The sequence below is a fragment of the Tauraco erythrolophus genome, chromosome 2 (assembly GCF_009769465.1).
Source record: "Tauraco erythrolophus isolate bTauEry1 chromosome 2, bTauEry1.pri, whole genome shotgun sequence".
Lineage (NCBI taxonomy): Eukaryota > Metazoa > Chordata > Aves > Musophagiformes > Musophagidae > Tauraco > Tauraco erythrolophus.
In genome coordinates this window covers 68947799-68967374 of record NC_141466.1, presented here as the reverse complement: position 1 = coordinate 68967374, position 19576 = coordinate 68947799, and the positions used below count along the sequence as shown (strand labels likewise).

Genomic DNA, 19576 nt, shown 5'->3' with positions numbered 1-19576 from the left:
CCTGTTGCTCTCTGCTGAGTCTAAAACAAGTATAAATTGCCAAGATCAGCTTCAGGTGTCTTGGTTTTAGATGACTGAGATCAGTTGAACTGAACCAGTGTATTGGATTCTGTCCTAGTTTTAGCTGAGACAGTGTTAGCTCTTCTTTTTAGCAGTTAGAAGAGCTCCGTGTTTTGGTTTTACTCAGAGACTCACTCTGAGAAGAATGCTGATAGCAAGTTGATGTTTGTGGTTGGACGTGAAACTCCAAGGACTTTTCAGTGTGCCGGAGTGCAGAAGCACGGTGGGATAAGGGGGGAGCATAGTTGGGACAAGGGGGACACGATTCCCCTTGTGATTTGTGGTGGAACTTAAGACTGAGGGCCAAACTGGCCAATTAGTATTCCACATCATGCAGCGTCATGCCCAGTATAAAAGTGAGGGTCAGCCGGACAGAAGGTCTTTTGCGCTTTGGCTCTTTCGCCGCTTTTGCTCTTTTGCGTTTGCTGCGCTTTTGCTCTATTGCCTTTTTTTTCTCTCTCTCCCAGTACTCCCACTCTCGGAGTACTATCTCTCTCTCTCTCTGCCCCTCTCTATTTCGGGGCCTCGCGTTCGTCCGGGATTGCAGCTTCGGGACGAGACGGGCTTCGCATACGAGGGGGTGGTGAGCATCTACACTGTGTATTAAATCATCTGTATTAAATTGTTCTTATCTCAACCCACAGGTTTTCCGTTTCTCCTTTAATTCTCTCCCTCATTCCTGGGGGTGGGGGAGGGTGAGTGACCGGCTGTGTGGGGGGGTCGGCCTAACTCACGACAGATTCCTTCTGGGAAATCTTGGAGGATGGGTGCAGAAAACTAGAAAGAGAAAAGAAAAAAAATGTAGGAGAAAGAAAAGGAGAAACAAGGGAAGAACACAGTTCCCAGAAAGCTGCAGGGACAGATAATCAAGCAAAAGTTAAATGCAATAAAGCAATAGCAAAACTACAAGGTAAATCATGCCAAGCCAAAATAAAGCTATTCCATGACAGGTAATAAATGGTATTTGTGGTTAGGAGATGAACTGTAGGTGTGTTTTACCTTGATGTTATTAAGCCTATGTGCCTAAATTGCACGTAACTCTCTCATAAGCATGCTAAAAAAGTGGTCTAGAAATGAAATGATGAGGTGACGCATGAATATTTGCTTGGAAAAGATCTGCTGAAGAGAATAGTTGTGATATGGAGAGAATGAACAGAGCTGGATTCCCACAGGTGTTTGTCCTCGGTTCAGCACTGATCACCTCTTGGTTAGCAGGCTGGGTAAGGGAACAGAATATCTTCCTACTAATATTGGCAGGTGATGGCCAATTGGATGGGGCCTTGAACATTCTAAAACCAAAATTAGAATTGAGGAAATAATATGAAATATATAGTATCCAGTTCAATCAAGATGTATTCTTGAGCTGAAGCAGAGGAAATCATCTGCCTTAGTTAGAGACTGGAGATTAATGGGGAGAGAATAGTCCCTTAGGAAGAGACTTGTCATTGAGCAAGTGGATCATGAGCTAAACGTGGGCCAATAACTGTCATGTTGGTGTCAAGACCCCAACATATTGGAATGTATAAAATGTTATAGAGTCTAAAAGACATGGTAGTTTCAAAGAGGAAAGAAATAAGCCTTTTTCTTTGGCCACAGAAGAGAATAATGAGCTTAATAGTGACATGCAGATCTTCAGGAATCTTCAATCACTGATAAGGAATGATTCAAGTAGATGCGCTACTGCACTGGGGCTGAGCAAGAGACCATAGATGCACTAAGCTCCTTTCCATGATCCCTTCCAGTCCAAATTCCTATAATACATGGGAGAAATAGTGCACAAGGTACAAAAGTATGGGATGTTTCTGTAACCCTCTAGTTTGGCTATGTGATGCCATTCCAGAACACCATACGCTAAGACTCTCTTGGACCCAGGTTCTCCAAAGGATCTGAAAGCAAAGGAGGCCAGCTACCTCCATGTCTTTGTGGCCCGATACAGAAAACCCACTAAGCCGCAGTGTACAGCGTGAGAATGCAAATGCAATCTGTATTGCCTAAGGAAGAGCCTATATGTGAGCGAGAGGTAGCTGGACTTTCCCCAGAATGTTCCTGCTGATGTGCTGACTAAAACTTGTCTTGGTGGGAAAGAATCAGATAACAAACCTGATGGTGTCAGCGTGACCAAGACCAGCACCTGACTTTTTAGATGAACCCTGCAAAATGGATGAGAGCATAAACTTCAGCTCCCACTGGGAAATGAGGAGTGTGCAACTCCTATTGAATGACATCATGCTCCTTTTGAGATTAAAGATCACAGGTAATAAAAATCATGATTTGGGGAATCCAATTTAGACAACCAAAGCATGTAGTCTCATACGTTCGCTGTTGCCTCCTCTTAAGTCGTGTTGCTAATAATTCACCCAATCTCATTCCTGCTGCATGGGAGTGAGAACAGCAGCCCTGGTTCTGGCCCTGATCCTCGTTTTACATTGGGTGACTCGATACAGAGAGTCTGTCCACCAGTGCCCTTGTGCACCACCCATTGCCCAGCCCATGACCAAGGCTTGGTCATGCACCAGAGGCATGACTGCAGTGTCAGGTCATGCACCCAGGCATTTCCCTGATGCCTTATTTAACACACTGTGCCTTTGTAACCAGTAACTAAAGGGGCCTCCAAGAAAGCTGGAGAGGGACTTTTGACAAGGGCATGTAGTGACAGGACAAGGGTCAATGGCTTTAAAGAGGGGAGATTTCGATGAGATCTAAGGAAGAAATTCTTCCCTGTGAGGGTAGTGAGGCACTGGAACAGGTTACCCAGAGAGGTTGTGGCTGCCCCATCCCTGGAAGTGCTGAAGGCCAGGTTGCAATGAGGCTTTGAGCAACCTGATCTGGTGACAGGTGATGCTGCCTATGGCAAGGAGGTTGAAACTAGATGATCTTGAAGGTTCCTTTCAACCCAAACCATTCTATGATTCTTAAGCCCTCAGTCCCCCAACTCTCAGCAGGGCTATTAGTGCTAGAAATTCAACGCTGTATTTATCTGTCTGCTGCAGGATGGGCGAGTACCCAGGGTGTGCGACTAGGGCTCAAATCCCCACGCCAGCACCATCAGTATCAACTAATCCCTGTCTCACACTCAACCCGCAGCTCTGGCCAAAGTGTGAAGCCGATCTAGGGGTGGCAGCCAAAAATGAGGTTTGTCCATGGCCCATAGAGGGAGCCCGGAGGTGCCACCAGTCCTCTGTGAGGGCTACCAGTGGTGACACAGCTGTGATCGCTGCTGTGCTGCAGCCGCGCCGCACTTGCTGATGGCCCCGTGAAGAGGTTTTTTCTGCCGGCATCTGTGGCATGCTTGGCCAGCCACATTTCCCCTCAAAACTTGGTCTTTCCAGTTCACGTCTGTCAGCTGTGGTCTGCAACTTGGTCATGGTCTTGTTAGCGTGACAAAGCGCTGTCAGCAAACCCTGCTGGGGGTAAGCACGGACGTGTACAGTCAGCTCTCCAAATCGGAAGGTAGGTGATTTTATGGTGTCACACGTCACGAAGGGAAAAACCTGAGGTGACCAGCGAGGTAGGAGTAAGCTGCTGGATGTAAACTGCCCTGTGCTTGTGCATCAGCTGACCTGCTGAGCTCAGCTCTGAAATATTTATTTGGACCTGACATCTGGATATTTCAGGGGTTGTGATTTCAGCACCTTTATCTCCTTTTCTGCTGCAGGCTATGGAAGGTCCTCTGATGTGCTTCAGCTGAGCTGGCTGAGACACCTGCCCCCAAAATGCTACCTATGATAATTCATAGCAGAAATCACAGAATCATAGAATGGTTTGGGTTGGAAGGGAACTTAAAGATCATCCAGTTCCAACCCCCCTGCCATTAGACATGGACACCTTCCACTACATCAGGTTGCTCAAAGCCTCATCCAATCTGGCCTTGAAAATCTCAAGGGATGGGGCACCCACAACTTCTCCGGAAAACCTGTTCTGTTGTTTCACCACTCTCAGGGTGAAGAATTTCTTACTTAGATCTAATCGAAATCTCCCCTTTCAGTCTAAATCCATTGCCCCTTGTCCTATCACTACATGGCCTTGTAAAAAGTCCCTCTCCAGCTTTCTTGTAGCCTCCTTTTTAGATACTGGAAGACTGGTATGAGATGTCCCCAGAGCCTTTTCTTCTCCAGGCTGAACAGCCCCAACTCTCTCAGTCTGCCTTCATAGCAGAGGTGCTCCAGCCCTCAGATCATCTTCATGGCCTCCTCTGGACCCACTCCAACAGCTCTATGTCCTTCTTGTGTTGGGGACACCAGAGCTGAATGCAGCAGTGCAGGGAGTGTCTCATGAGAGCAGAGCAGAGGGGCAGAATCCCCTTCCTTGACCTGCTGGCCATGCTTTAAGTCATTTGAGTTGTTCTGGTTTCTGTCTGCTCTGGAGTTTGAATTCCATGTTTCCTTGGAAGTGGTACAGATGCCTCCCGTGAGGTGTGAAAGCTGAAAAATTCAGAGGATCTTAGAAGGATATGGCATCCAAGCCCAACCTGACATAGACACGTTTTATGCCTGAAGCCCTTGCAGTGTTATGAAAACCTTAACCCAAGTGTGTTACGAATCCTGCAGTGGAAACAGTGGTTTTCTTTATAGTAACTCAAGTGCAGAAGAGTTCCTCGTGAAATTAAAACTGCTTTTTGATTTCTAAGTCCCCATCCCTGCTCCAATCCCTTGTAACATGGGAATGAAAGTTTTTTGAGATAACAAATATTTTTTCCTCCCTTATAATGATTTAGATATTAAGTGACCTCTTTTAAGTCAAATTTTCAATGAAATTCAACTCAAAATAAATTCAGTCATAGGAAATTTCAGGTCAAAGAGGGAATCCCTGCTGAAGTCATAAGCTGCTGAAGACAGCAGATGGGAGTGGAAAGTGGTGGTTGGGGCTAATAACCCGCTATTTGACATGATGATGTCATTGTTTCATCGCACATAACAATTTCCGCTTAACACTGTACTTGCAAAATCCAACCCATTTTCACGGCAATGCCCTTCTCCTTTCACTGCAAGCACTCAGGGGAAAGAAAGGGGGTCAGTTTCTGGGCTATAAAAGGGGATTTTTGGTAATTCTACCCTCTCTTAGTCTTCCACACTTCATGTCTCAGTGGATCCATTTGTGGATACATAGATGTGAACAGTCAGAATAGGAACACGTCACAAAACCGATATTACCTCAGGTGAACTTAGTAACCTGAAATATGAAAAATGTACATGAGATGAGTTACTGGTCTTGGAATTGTCAGTTGAATCAGACCACAAAATCATCACAACACCCTGTAGTGACATAAAGCATCAGTTGATGGAGATTTCTGCCAGTATTATTCAAGAGAGGTGATAGAGCAGGGACTGTATTAGTCCCTTCTCATCTGAAAATGCCATGAATCCTTAAGAGGCTCCTGATTTTCTAGAGGATGGAAAATGCCATGAATCTGCTGATTTTCTGGAGGAATGAAGATGAATTTTTGTGAAGAGTCCTACACTTCAGTCCTCCTCTTCCAGTTTGGCTACATGGCTTTGGGAGAGGCTTCTCTCAGGGCTTTTCTCCATAGAGAAGCTGATCAAACTGGTTACATGGTCTTTGCCTGTAATAAAAAAAGCTTGTCCAAGGAGGATGGTCAACCCAAGACCAGATGTGAGATCTACCAGACAAGTCAACGGGGGCGGCTTTCCTCACATCACCTTGCTGGCTGCAGGAGTATGAGACTCATTATGGTGTGCTGGGGAGGGCATTTTGGGACTGTGCAAGACTTATTATAGAATGTTTAGAGGAAGGTGTAAAGCTGGGGAAAGGAAAGGATCAGGGTGGATCAGTGAGGAACAAACAGAAAAATGAGAGGAGGGACGATAGGGGCTGATCACACGATAGGGGATGGTGGTCATTATGCTTGTGTCCTGGTTTCAGCTGGGATACAGTTAGTTTTCTTCTTTTAGTAGCTTGAATAGTGCTGGGTTTTGGATTTAGTATGGGATTTGGTATGAGAAGAGTGTGTTGTTGATAGCACACTAATGTTTATAGTTGTTGCTAAGACACCAAAGACTTTTAAGTTTCCCATGTTTTGCCAGTGTGCTGGTGTACAACAAACTGAGAGGGAGCACAGCCACAGCAAAGGACCTGCGACTCCTAGCTCAGGACTGGGGTTTACATTTAGGATTGAGGCCCAAATTGGCCAATGGAAAATTCCGTATCATGCAACATCATGCTCTGTATATAGATGAGAGTTGGCCAAGAAGCTCTCTCTGTCTCTGCATCACTCTTCCTGGATTTGTCTTCGGGGCTCTTGCTCTTCTAGGATTGTAGTTTCAGAACTTCTCTGTTTCGGGATTGCTTGCAGGGATGGGTCAAGCCTTGGTCAGCTAGTGGTGAGCAATTGCACTGTGCATCACTTGTTGGTATATATTGTTATAATTACTTTTTTAATCATTATTGCATCTAATTTTATTTTATTCCAGTTATTAAATTGTTCTGTTAAACCCATCAGTTTCCTTCCTTTTTCCCCTTTGAGTCTCTTCCCCACACCCCAAAGAGGGTGAGCGAGTGGCTGCATGGTGTTTGGGTGCCAGCTGGGTTAGACCATGACCATTGTTTGTCTGAGTTCTGTGTCTGATCACCCGAATATGCCTTGTCTTCTTATTCAATCGTTTTCTTAGCTTTTTTTTTTTTTTTTTTAGTTTAATTTCACTCTCTATCCTAAATGCAGGTGCTGCAAGGTCTAAGGGCCAGCAGCTGGGGGTCTGATGTGTGTGCGTGTTGTGTGAGTAGGTGTGTCAATGTGAGAATGTTAAAGACATCAAGCTGGACCAGCTCCAGGTATTGGAGCAGTCATAATTCTAAGCAGGATGCTGGAAAGACCAGAGGGTCTGCAAATTGCCTGCTGGGGATACTGGGAGGTCTAAACCAGGTTCTGGAGATATCGTGCAATTTGGAGGTAGGCTGCTGGTTAGGTCATAAGGCTGGAGCAGCTGCCAGGGAGACCCACCGGTGTGTGTGTCTGTGCATGAAGCAATGGGGGAGACCAGAGGATCCAGAGGCAGCTACTGGAGAGATGGTCTAAGGCAAATAACTGGAGAGATCCATCTTGTATGTATGTGTGTGTATATATATAGATATATATGTACCTATTTTCCACTGACAGACTTTCATCCTGAGCAGTCAGAGAAAGGAACAAGATGAGGCCATTGGTCCTGTTTCTCTTTGCTTGAGTGATGTTTTTTGCCCATGTTGATCCATGAGTCTGGACATCTGCATATGTATATATGTTATACACACGTTGCATATGTGTGTGTGTATGTGCCTATTGGGAATCCATGCTCAGCTTTGCTACTGGAGGGACATGGGGGCACAGAGCTGTGGCAACCTCTCCTCTACTGGGTTTGAATTGGGGGCTACCAGTTTTGGCAACGCCAAACAAGGACAGCATGACCTTCTCATTGCTCTAAGGGCTTAAATGTATATTTTACTGAGTGGGTGTGATACATTGACATAGCAGAGGAAAAAGCATATTGGGGAAATCCTTAAGGAGCAATTAATTCCATCCAGACTAGCTGTGAAATTCTGAGGAGCCCGTACATTGTGCACGCTGAAGCTTTATAAACATTTGTGATTTAGTCAAGTTTGTTGGGATTTTTCACGGGATCATCAAATGACACTCCCAGTTGCTTGCCAGGATAGTGACTCCATGTGAGTTTACTCCAGTGCTACTGGAGGGGGTCCTACACTCCCAGCTGCCCCCACACCATAACACGTTGCTGTGTCATCACCATCTACAGCCACTGTGCCGACGGTGGTGATACAGCCCTTCCAGGCACTTTAAACTGAGAAACAAACTGTTTAAAAATACTTTATATGTTCTCCAGCCACCCTGACACTCAGAGGAGACCTAGACAAAATGCAGTACAATATGGCCATGGAGATGGTCAACCATGTACATCCAAAGAGTCCATCCAGGAGAAACACTACTCTAAGGTCCATCCAGTAGACAAGGCCGAAGAAGGGACAGGAAACCAGCTCTCCTACAGTGTAGCTCAGGCAGGGGCTAGGAGCCCAAAGCTGAACTGAAATGGGCCTCATGATGATGGGCTGTGGAGGGAAACCCATGGTGATGCTGGTCAAGGCTGGTAAGACCGACTAGCACCCTTGGAGCCCTTACAGGGCATGCATGAGTTTTTCAAAGAGCTCTCCAGAACATATGAGGCTTTGAGCAACCTAGTGTAGTGGCGGGTGTCCCTGCCTATGGCAGGGGGATTGGAACTAGATGATCTTTGAGAACCCTTCCAACCCTAACCATTCCATGATTCTATGATTTTATGATTCTATGATATCCACATAGGATCTCAGCAATGAGTGGGGAAGACATACCAGCTCCTGATGCTTTGAGGTCCTCCAGGAGGACTTCCCCTGGACATCTACTCTTCCCCTGTCTGGTCACTACAGGACACAGGAATCCCTGAGATGAGGTTGGGGGTGGACTGTGCAATTGAAGCAAAGAGAGGTTAAACTATGAAGTTCCATGTTGTGTCCTCATTTTGAAACACTTGTTGGGTGCTTGACTTTGCAGCTTGCTGATCTCTGCCGTTTCGTTTGTGTGAGGCATGTGGAAGTACATCCACAGATGTGTTTGTGGTGAGAGAACACTAATATTAGAAAGAGGGGGTGGGAAGGTGAAAAATAAAAAACTTTCTGAACAATTTTTTTCTCTCCTTTTTCTCCCTTATCTCTTTATCTGCCTGAATAGACTGTATTGCCTGATTTGGGATTCTGATGACATAGTATCTGCCCTACCCTTTCTGGGGTAGGTGGAAGGAAGTGGGCTAGATAACAAAATATCAGCTCCTAACCTCGGGTCAGGTAAGCCAGCTATATGCTGCAATGGAAAGGATGGTAGTGGTTGAACCTCGCTATAAAAAGGAGACCTCAGCTGGCTTTGAGACACACACAGAGTGGAAGAGGTCTCGGAGAAGGAGAGCTCTTGTGCCCTGTCATCGTGTGCGCCCACTTAAAGCAGCAGAGAGTTTGCCATGGCTTTTGCCAGCTACGCTGCAGTGGTAAGTACTTATATTTGGTATAAGCGTTGAGATATATTTACTGTAAGAGAAAAAGCAGAATGTAGATCCCATGATGCTGTTATCTATGAGCAACCCTTCTTGGTCTCAGTGGGAGGAGGTAAACGGGGTGCTAAGTCTGTCTGGTGCAGCTTTCTGTCTTGAGGTTTTGCAAGTGGGTTTGGTGCTTGAGTGACGAGGAGGCAATGGACTATCCATTATTTATCCATAAAGAGAGCACTGCTGATGTGAGACTGGGAGAGACAGCCCTTTTCTCAGGCAAAGTGCTATCAAAATTGCTGAATTTTCGCTCTGAAGTGAATGTCTGTGCATTTCAATTTTGGCCTGGGTTGTACTTGCAGCGTCCTCAACTCTAGTGATTTTAATAAAAGATTTGCATTTATCTGTCTTCTGTTCCTAAAACTGTAGCTCCTGGAAATGGCCCCAAAATCTCAGATTTCATCAAGAAAAGGATTAATTCCAGCAGAGGGCTGCTATGTGGCCAATCTTTGCTGTCCTGAGAAAGCACATATGGCTTATTGTATTTCTAAGCTTAGGCATGGGGTTGAGTCTTTACCCTATCTTGTAGATCATAAGACATTGCTGTTTGAGTGTGGAGGAGGACCATTCATAGCTAGCTGGAGAGATGCTCTTCTTGGTGCAGAGCCAACTGTGAATCAGAATTTGAATCAGAGTTTAGATTCCGTTGTGATGAGTATTATTAGCATCATTGTGCTACTTGCTCATGCTGGCCCGTCTTGCCCAAATATAAGTATGAAAATCAGCCACTGCCCAGTGTTCATTCAGGGCAATGAAGGCATTCAGGATAGGACTTAATATCCTTCTCCTCTTCCTAGTTACATGGCCCATTGATGGTCCTGTCTAATAAAGACCTGGCTCTTTGTGCTCTATCTCTCGATTGAACTGAACCTTTCTCCCAGTTCAGATCACTGCTTTTGGTGCTGGTTCTAGCACTCACAGTAAGGAGTTCACCCCATGGGAAGGGAATTCATCCTCGACTCAGCAAGGACAGTGACTCTGTGAGGCTTAGCGAAGATTGCCTGAAGCAAAAGGATCTCAAATTCCCTACAACGGTGAAAGTTGACATTCGTATCAGCAATTCAGATCATGCCTTTAGGATGGTCCACGATGTCAGGAACCGGTCTCTCGCTCCTTGGGATTACAGGTAACTGTTAGTTGTTCTCTAAATTGCAATGGATGTGCTACATAGATGTTTTTTGTGGTGGATGATGGCTAATTCTCAGCATATGCCTGGAGTCCTGTGAATATTGCAAATACTTTGTGACACACAGTTACATTTTGATTTTGGGTGAGATTTCACCAAGAGAAACTGTTTGCAGTGCTAGGGGACATCATGGGAACGATTTCTAATCATCTTATCAATCTTTGTCAAATAATTATTCCTCTAGCAAAAGAAAAAATGCCAGTACAATGTAATTTTACATTTTCCTAACTGAAAGAAATTTTTGAATGCTGAAATTTAAACAAAGCCAAACAAAAATGAATAGTCTACTTGCAATCAGTTCTGTATTTCCCCTAGCTTCACTCCATTCATCAGCTCCTAAAGAATGATATGGCAGCATTACCCTCCCAAAATTGATTCAGTTTCTAGGAAATCATTCTAAAAATGTTGAGGATAGGGAAATTCTTTGGCCTTGTCTCATAATAAGCATACATAGGTGAATAGTACGGGCCTTTCATGGAGATGAAGAAGAAGATACTGCCAAACCATGTTTTGCAAGAGCATAAAACCCTTTTGTGTCTCCATCCCCAGGCTGGACAAGGACCCCAACCGCTTCCCCCAGGTGATCGCTGATGCTGAGTGCCGCCTCTCCGGCTGTGTAAACCCACTGGGGCAGGAGGACCACAGCCTCAACTCCGTTCCCATCCAACAGGAGATCCTTGTCCTCCAGCGGGAGCAGAGGGGCTGCCTGCCCACCTACCGCCTGGAGAAGAAAGTCATCACAGTGGGCTGCACGTGTGCCACTCCGGTCATTCATCACCAGTCTTAGGAGGAACTAGTATGGGAGGCAACATTGAGAAGAAGAAATGTCTCCCATGAACATCCCTCTGGAGAAATCTCACAGTCACTCATCTCGCATCCTAGGAATTTAACATGACATTTCCTTGCCAAATCTGAGCTAATTACCTCCTGAAACTATTGATTCTTGCTGTTGTTCGTTTATGGACTTTAGAATGGGAATTGTAGTTGGTAGTTGATGATGGAGGGGAGACAGAGGGATGGAGAAAAAGGGTTTTTTTGTGCCTCCAAGCAGGGAGAGGGTAAAGCAGTGCTTTTTTAAATTATTTTTTTCATTGTGACTTATATCAGTTTGGTGAAACAAACGAATTACTGTTTCAAAAGTTGTTCTCAGCAGTAAATTGCCCTAATGTACACATGCCAACCAGCACTGCCACAAAAAAATCTCTACTCCTGCACCTTCTCCCTCCCTTCCTCATCCTCTAACCCCTTTTCCTTCTCTGGCCATCCCTGCTCACTAGTGTATTTCTAGTGTAAACCTGACATAAGTGCCACTTGGCCTGATTCTCATCATGCTCTGATTTTGTGTCACTGCGGCTCCACAGGGAGCAGTGGCTGACTTACTCCAGAGCAATTTGGGAGAGAATTGAGTTCACTTGCATTGAGCCTTAAAACGGCAAAGAACTAATGAGTGTTTATATTTCTATTTATATCTTCTATTTATGACTGTATTTATGGCTTTGTATGTGCTCAGAGTATCTAAAAAATGGTAACTGTTTATCTATATTTATTCAATAACTTATCCCCCAATAAAATTTGTATTTTATGTAAAAGAATGTTGTTTTAGTGTAGCTCAAAATGAAAGCAGACACAGAAAATGGGTTTGTGCTGCAGTAGATCAGACTTTTTCCGGTGCAGTGATATGAGTAAGAGGGAGCACAAGAGAACTTGCAGCCTAAATCAGTGAAAAGATGCGAAAAAAGCCTGAAGGTGATGAAGTGAGGTTATACAGGCAGTGCTGGGGAAGTTGGCAATGGAGCTAGGTTCTCTAGTCCTTGGGGATGGTCTCTAGGGATGGTGGGAAAAGAAGTGGGAGACATTGCATTGCAGGGTTGCAGCCAAAATTTGGGATGGGGGTCTAGCTTGGTTCACATGAGCTGGGAAAAGCCTGTCCTACCTTTTTCCAGACAAGGTGTCATCCTTATAAGCAACATTCTTCTCTGGCTGGATGGTTGGCAGAGCAGGAGTGCAGGGAAATGTGCAAAGATGGGTTCATCTCACCACTCTTTAAGTAGTCAAATATTAGATGTTGGGCTTGAAGTGGTGGATGAAGATCCTGCTATGTCAAGGGAACAAGGAACAAACACCTCCAGGGCAGGGTTGCCTGCCGAGCTGAGGTTTCCTAAATTAGGAGACGAGGAATTGCTCTTTCTGTCCCTTAGCTACACAAGGAGCGCAGCCTAGCAAGACTCACTATTTACTGTTTTATCACATTGCTGCAGTGTTGGGTTTTTTTTAATGTTACTCATCTTTCATCCAGAGCTGAGCTGGATTCTCAGACATCTGACTTTGATTTCTGCTGATGGAGGTTTTAAGTCTGTATTTCCTTGTTCACCTGCGTTTAAACCAGGGTAAACCTGTGTGCAAGTGCTCTCGTATTTCATTTCAGCTGTACAGAAGCTACGTGAAGTTAGATACACCTGATGCAGGTAGACCCTGGGTTTCCTTCCATAAGTAGGTCAGATGAGTCATTGGGTCTAAATGACTCCTTTGGTGCTTGTTTGTCAAGCAAGGTATATTCCCTGCTCCGCAGGTCACTGGGAGCCATTTCAACAAGCCATGGGCAACCAGGTGGGGAAACTGTCTCATTCAGTTACAAGCACTTGTACTCATTTGTGGCAGCAGCTGTTTCGTTTTGACCACCAAGCTCTTTATGTGGCGGAGCGCAAACCCATGGAGGCGTCTTCTGCACGCTCTTGTGTAACACCAGCTCTCCTCTTACAGTAACCACTGACCAGGAAATCGCACACTACACACCCTGGTTCTTACTCCTGACCTATTTCTCTCCCTCTCAGTGAACTGAGCTCATGGGGTTGTCCTCACTTGTTTTGCAAGGAGAAAACTAACCTACATTTCTCTCTTTGGACATAATCACTTTGGCGTTGGGTTTGTGGCAGCTAAATGGGGGTGAGCTCCTGTGCTGATGCTCTTAAACACCCATCAGCTTTTCTTAAGAGCTGTTCTAACTGGCTTGATTATGAAGTAGCTAATTAAGAAAAAAATGCAAAGGTAGCTAATCAAGGAAGTTTCATGTATTGAGTCATGAGGTTTTGCAGCCAGTGCTATCAACGGCAAACCACACACCTCTCAGTAAAGCATGTGCTTGTATGTGGGGATTGTTTCTAAATAAAATGAGCAACAAGGGTGATTTCCTTCTAATGGCAGCATTCTTAGAGTACATTTGGTTGTAAATATGAGTCTGGTTATTTTTTAGGTGACGGCTTTTGTGATGAGGTAGGTGGTTGTTTTTCATTCCCAGCAATCTAAGAACACGGTGAACGAGTTTATGCTTCTTGTAAGCAGAGTCATATCACCACTGAGAGCAAGCACAGTTCACAGCTAAGGATCAGCCCTTGAGATAGGCTTTACTTGGTTTTGTTCCCCTTTCAGCAACAGACCCAGATCCTGGATGCCCAGCTGGGCCTCTCTGGCTCTGAAATGTAGCTTAGAGCAGCCTTCAGGGACTTGGTTGTTTTACCAGAAGAAGATACAGCTGTAGGTGTAGGAGCAGTCCTGCAGTGTCTTCTCGTAACTCACTAGGCTAAGCAACTGTTATGGTTTGAAGTGGGGGGGAGGTCCGAGTGGCAGAAGCTGCCCATCACACCGGACTCCCGTCCCCCTCGGGGCTTAAGCCAATCGGCGCCTCTGCGAATTGCCCTATTTACGTCGGACAAAGGAACCGGAAAGGTGTGCCTTTGCCCAGGAGCGAGGAGAGGGGAGAGGGGGGCACGGCCCCCGCTCCCGGCTCCCGGCCGGGCCGGCGGCTGGGGCCGGGCCGGGCCTGGCCTGTGCCCGCCCCGTTGAGGATGGCGGCAGTGGAGCCGCTTGGGGAACTCGGGGAGAGCCCCGCTGCCAGGGCGCCCACCGGGCCGAGTTCACCCAGAAAGGACTGAAATCTGAGAGAAACGGCCACACAGATAAGAGGTCAGTGAAGATGGGACGGAACAACGTGTGCCGCGGCTGAGTCCCCCTTGCCAGCAGCCCCTTTGCAGCCAGCCCTCGGTGGAGCAAGCAGAGACCCACTCGCAGCCCGTGGAGGACCCACGTCGAGAAGAGATGCCAGAGCCTGAGCACAGTACGCATCTAGAGTCCGTGGGATGACCCCCGCCGATGGGGAGGTGCTTTGTTAAAGGAGATGCCTGAGCCTGAGACTGTTGTGAATCCTGGGCACAGGTCGAGGCGCATTTACGCATTTTGCATTCTATGATTCTATGATTCTGTCTTTGCTACTCCTACAAACATTTTCTGTCTTTGCTAATTATTCTCCATACTTCCAGGACTGGAGAGTAGTAGTAGCCTCAGGTCCTCAGCTCTTTAGATAAATCCATTCCTGCTTTCTGTGCAACTTTCCTTTTCCTTTTATTTATTTATTTTTCCTTCAGAAAAATAGATGAGTTTTTCTGCCTTTTTCTATAACTTCAACAAAAGATTAAAAATATATTTGAAGCTCTGTGGGGGTTGTGGACTGAGTAGACTCTACTCAAAATACTGTTTTCTGGGCATAGCTTTCTACAAGTGAGTTTTAGTGTTTTTAGCAGTACAAAGTGTTGTTTTTCTGTTTTATCTGCATTCTTAGCAGGCACAATATGTTTGTATTATGATCAAGGTTCCTTGTTCCAGTAAATGAATAGAGTTGGTTTATCTTCTCTCTAACTTGCCCCTATGATTTTTTGGGTTTGCTTTTCATTTCAGACTTCTGAAACCTGTACTCCTGGTCTCCTTCACATCATAAGGCTTGACAGACAGTTGAATCTATATCACCTTTTACCAGCATCTGCAATCTGTCCAGCTTGCTTTGAGAACTGGCACTGATGAGTATGGTTATCTGATCATTTGCTACACAAATCCAGTCTCAAACTTCTCTTTCTGCTGGGTTTTTACTCACAGGTTGCCAAGCAATCTGGCTGCTAAGATACTGCTTCTCAGATTTTGCAAACTGATGTGAAACTGAGACAGAGAGCAGCGCTGAACTGGAAACCCTTGTATTGAAGAGGGTTTTGCAGCAATTTCTCATACCTCCCCCATGATGGTATCATCGAAGGACATCAAATAAGCAGGAATTTGCACTGAAACTCTTCAAAACAAGAAAGAGCAGGATTTACGTGTTGAACCTCAAATTGATGAGTTGTGCAAGGGTGAAAGAGAGGTCCTACTCTCTTCGGTCTCCTGCCGTGATCATTATTGACTATAGGCACGAACGTTTGCCCAGAAAAGCAAAGGCACTGATCAGCTGACCTCATGGCAGGATACATTGATTTGAAATTATTCTGCACCTTTCCAACTGAACACAGCAACGCGAAGGAAGAGCTCCCAGCTCATGATGCCAGGAGTTACAAGAGAACTTACGGTAGGAAAGAAAACAGTCCTCAGGCCTAATGAATCCAGGCAATCATACTATTAAATGCTTCTGCAGGAGCACGTACAACACCCAAGCAGCTTGCAGAGATGAGCATCAAGTTGGCATGGGGCCAAGTAAATAAAAAAAGGGTTGTGTCCTAAGGCACAGATTTCATTGGGTTGGTAAACGGTCCAAGGGAGAACAACGCTGCTGGAAGGGGGATCGCAGTATTTTTGCAGCCCGTCAGCAGAGAGCTATCGGCGTTTAGATACTCCTACTGCGTCATCTCTTGCTGACCTGGTTCTGATTTTTTCCACATAGTAGCTGTCTCTCAGCATTGCGAACTACTCTCCATTACTCATGTGCCAACTCCAGCCAACTGCACATCACTACCAGGTAATAAAGCGTGGGACTTACTATAGTTTTAACTGTTAGAAATTACTTGGACTACTGCAGGCAATTTACCAAAGCTCCTTCTACAGAAAGTGGTAGAACACTGAGAAATGGACAAGGCATTCAGCTCTATTTCAATCTGCCTGGACTGATATTTATTTAATTCCTTGAAAACCTCAAAGGATGAGTATTCCTCAATGTTTTGTTGGTTGTTTCTTTTGTCAGTCTATTCCCATGCTTAATATTCTTGGGACAGCCACCTGGGTGAACCTCAGGACCTGCAGGAGACCTTAAGGACACCTAGTTGGAGACAAAGTAGAAAATAAGCTAAGGATCACATATACTGATAGATACCTACATATGGGCAAAGTTATATCAGTGTTTGAAGATGACTAAAGGTGTGGATAGGAGTTCACTGTTGTGATTGCAGATATTGTAATCACTCAGAGTAAATTCATGTTTCCTTGGACCAGTATTTATCTGCTAGGTCAAGGAATGGTATGAAACCAGGGCAAGTGCTGTGAGTTTAGGTTACAAGCTGACCCATCTGATTTTGCCTGGAGTAGATTAGAGAGGGTTTATGTTCACTGGCACAACTGGAGGCAATAACCCCCAGCAGAAAAAGCTGAGATGATCACATGTCCAGTTAGCACAGTTGGATCTGGAGAAGATGCTTTCACCTGAAAGGACCTTGCCTTTCATTAGGGACTGGCATCCTTGGTCTTCACATCTCAAGAAATTCTGTATTTACTATTGCATTTGCCGACGGCATTTTGCCAGTGCCTGAGAAGGGTCACACCTCCCCGAGATGGCAGCAAACAAAACATCCGCGTCTTTGCCAACCAGCCTGTCTTTTGAAACACGGAACATTTTCATCTGAGCACTTTTAACCCAAGCATGCTTTAAATAAACCCACCTGCAGTTCCAGACATCCACCTACGCAAGTCCCATTGCAACTGTGGTAGAAGTGCTGTGTCAGTTGTGCTCTACATTTGAGGTGTTAACTGCTGGCAGCGAATGTGTTGGAAGGACGCGAGCATGGAGAAAATTACAGTTGCAGTTAGCAATACGTAGTTAATTGCTTGAATTATCCACCCGACTCACTCATGCGCTTTTCCTCGTGCACCCAGGTAGTGACCCTGCTCCACAGAAAATGTGTTGAAGTGGGTTGGACTGAAAGCCATAGACAGCGTCAGAGCAAAGTTAGAACTCAGCCGTGGAAACGCACTCGCCGTTTTAGGGGAGGGAGTTTCCTTCCCCCCAAAGAAGCACCCAAAGTGTTGTGTTGAACCTGTCTTTGCAAATTCCTTTCCAGTCAGATAATTAGGTGGTTAACCAGGTAGTTATCCACTGCTTTTTTTGCTAGTTTGTCTTTGATGTGTATCTATTTGGTATCACTTGGTAAGTCATTTTCCATCAGGTATCTTAGTTTCTCTATCAGTAAAATAGTGTTAATGATACATGCTCTAGCTTTTCCGTGAGCCTTACATTCTACTGCAGCAGAGCTAGATGTTATCAAGAGAATTTAAGGTTTTAGCATCAAGCAGATTTCTTATATGGTCATAATTGAATTGAGTGATTTCTTGCCTTATCAAAAAGGCTTCTTTAGAAAGAAAGGAGAATACCACAGAGTTATTTACTACTTTTTTATTACATAAAGATAAATAAGCCGATACGTTATTACTAACTTTTCCACCAGCATAAACAGAATTACATAAATAGACATTTCAAAGTGTAAACTAAAGATGTGTAAAGAGTTCCCATTATTTTTTCAGTCCAGCGCATGATGATGTCCGGATTCTGAATTCACAGAGTTCAAGATTTTTTGGGGAAACTAATTTATTTTTTTTTAAACTGACACTTCTTCATTTCTAATATATTCTGATAGATTCTAACTAATCGTTATGGCTTGGTTTAGTTTTGCTTAGACTGAATCAGGCCCCTTCATTTCATCTGTTAGGCAAGGAAGCTCTCCTCTGCGACTCCCTGCTCTTATGCTACCAGCTCCCTTTAAGCCTGGTGTCGGATCAAGGGAGTGACACAAGTGCAGCCCACAGTGATGATTTTCTTCTCCAGCCGGTATGATTGCTGGCAGCCCTTCTGCTCCCTCCGGAGGACGAGGATCTCCTGTTGGATGGGAACGGAGTTGAGGCTGTGCTCCAGCTGCCCATCCAAATTCACACACCTGGAATGGCGGCACTTGGCATCAGCGATCACCTGGGGGAAACGGTTGTGGTCCTCATCGATCCTGTAAGTTGACATGAAAGGAAGTATTTGAAATGGAAATGCTGCTGTATCTCTGGAGGCATGATAGTCTGGATCGCTCTGGGCTCCCAGCTCTGGAACCTGTACCTCCTGGGAGATTGCTTAAGAAGGAGCTATTCTCTCCAGAGTAGACCCTTTGCTACTGTAAGTTTTTAAAAATAAAGTGTAAGTAAGTAAATACTGCAGGTTTTTAAGTGTAAGACAAGCATACCAGGCGTGCATGCAATAGTCTTTGCAAAGGACTTGCTTCAAATAGGCACTGACTTTAAAACACCAATGAGAAATTATTCGAGCTTCCCAACACGTCAGATTGACTAACGCACCTAAAGACCTTCAGCTCCCCTCCAAAACATGAAATGTTCTTGGGGCCTGGTGCTGATGTTATTAAACCACTATTGATTTTGGTGCAAGACTCTCCAAGGTCTTTTTCATGATCTCTTAGGTAAAGAATGCTTTTGAAGATGAAGCTTGCCCCAATATACAAATAAATTAATTAAACTACGAAAGCAATTTGCTTTGCCTTCTGTATGTTAGCCTATGCCATGTTTTTGCTCTGTACTCCTTTCTGTATTAGTTATCTTTCAAAGAGGATTATATAGACCTCATATTTCTAAAATTTCTCAACAGTGAAGCACTGATAATAAAGATATGGACATAGCCTCGACGTTATTCTTGACAAGGGCAGCTAGCGTATATCTAGACCATAGGGACCGAGATCATACCTGTAATCCCAGGGAGCAAGAGAGCGGCTGCTGACACCGAGAGTCATTATGGTGTCCTGGTTCACATTGCTGATGCTTATGTTGACTCTCACAGTTTGAGGGAATTTTGAGTCTTTTTGGGTCAGGCATCCAGCATACGCTTGCTTGAAGAGGCTCTCCGACTTGAGTCCAGGCTGTATCACCTTCCCGTAGGCAGGACCGTGGGCTGACAGCACGGCCAGCAGCATTAAGAGCAGTGATCTGAACTGAAGATAATTGGTGCATTTAGGATACGATGCAGCTACAGCTGATGTAACGCAGCACACCTAATGACTCTTCTGTGGGGCTGGGAAATTCATCCACAGCCAGCCTAGCTGGTAGTTAATGTATATATTTTATATATATATATCCATCCCACCTATACTGTAGGTGGGAACAATTATGGGAAAATGTGCCATGTATCACATCCACTCTTGCTTTCATTAACTAATTCTTACAGTGCTGGCAGGTATGGTATACA

At 45.0% G+C, this 19576-nt stretch overlaps 2 protein-coding genes across 2 annotated transcripts; one reads left to right on the top strand and one right to left on the bottom strand.

Moving 5' to 3' along the window:
• The first annotated feature begins 9053 nt into the window (after window positions 1–9053).
• On the top strand, window positions 9054–11110 carry LOC104371734 (interleukin-17F). The gene is made up of 3 exons (XM_009977244.2): window positions 9054–9080; window positions 10019–10263; window positions 10873–11110. The coding sequence occupies exons 1-3, from the start codon at window positions 9054–9056 to the stop codon at window positions 11108–11110; spliced, it is 510 nt and encodes a 169-aa protein (XP_009975546.2).
• Window positions 11111–18100: 6990 nt separating this feature from the next.
• LOC104381878 (interleukin-17F) lies at window positions 18101–19340 on the bottom strand. Its single transcript, XM_009989704.2, has 2 exons — window positions 19078–19340; window positions 18101–18338 (listed from the first exon to the last, which is right to left on the bottom strand). The coding sequence occupies exons 1-2, from the start codon at window positions 19302–19304 to the stop codon at window positions 18101–18103; spliced, it is 465 nt and encodes a 154-aa protein (XP_009988006.2). The 5' UTR covers window positions 19305–19340.
• Window positions 19341–19576: the final 236 nt, after the last annotated feature.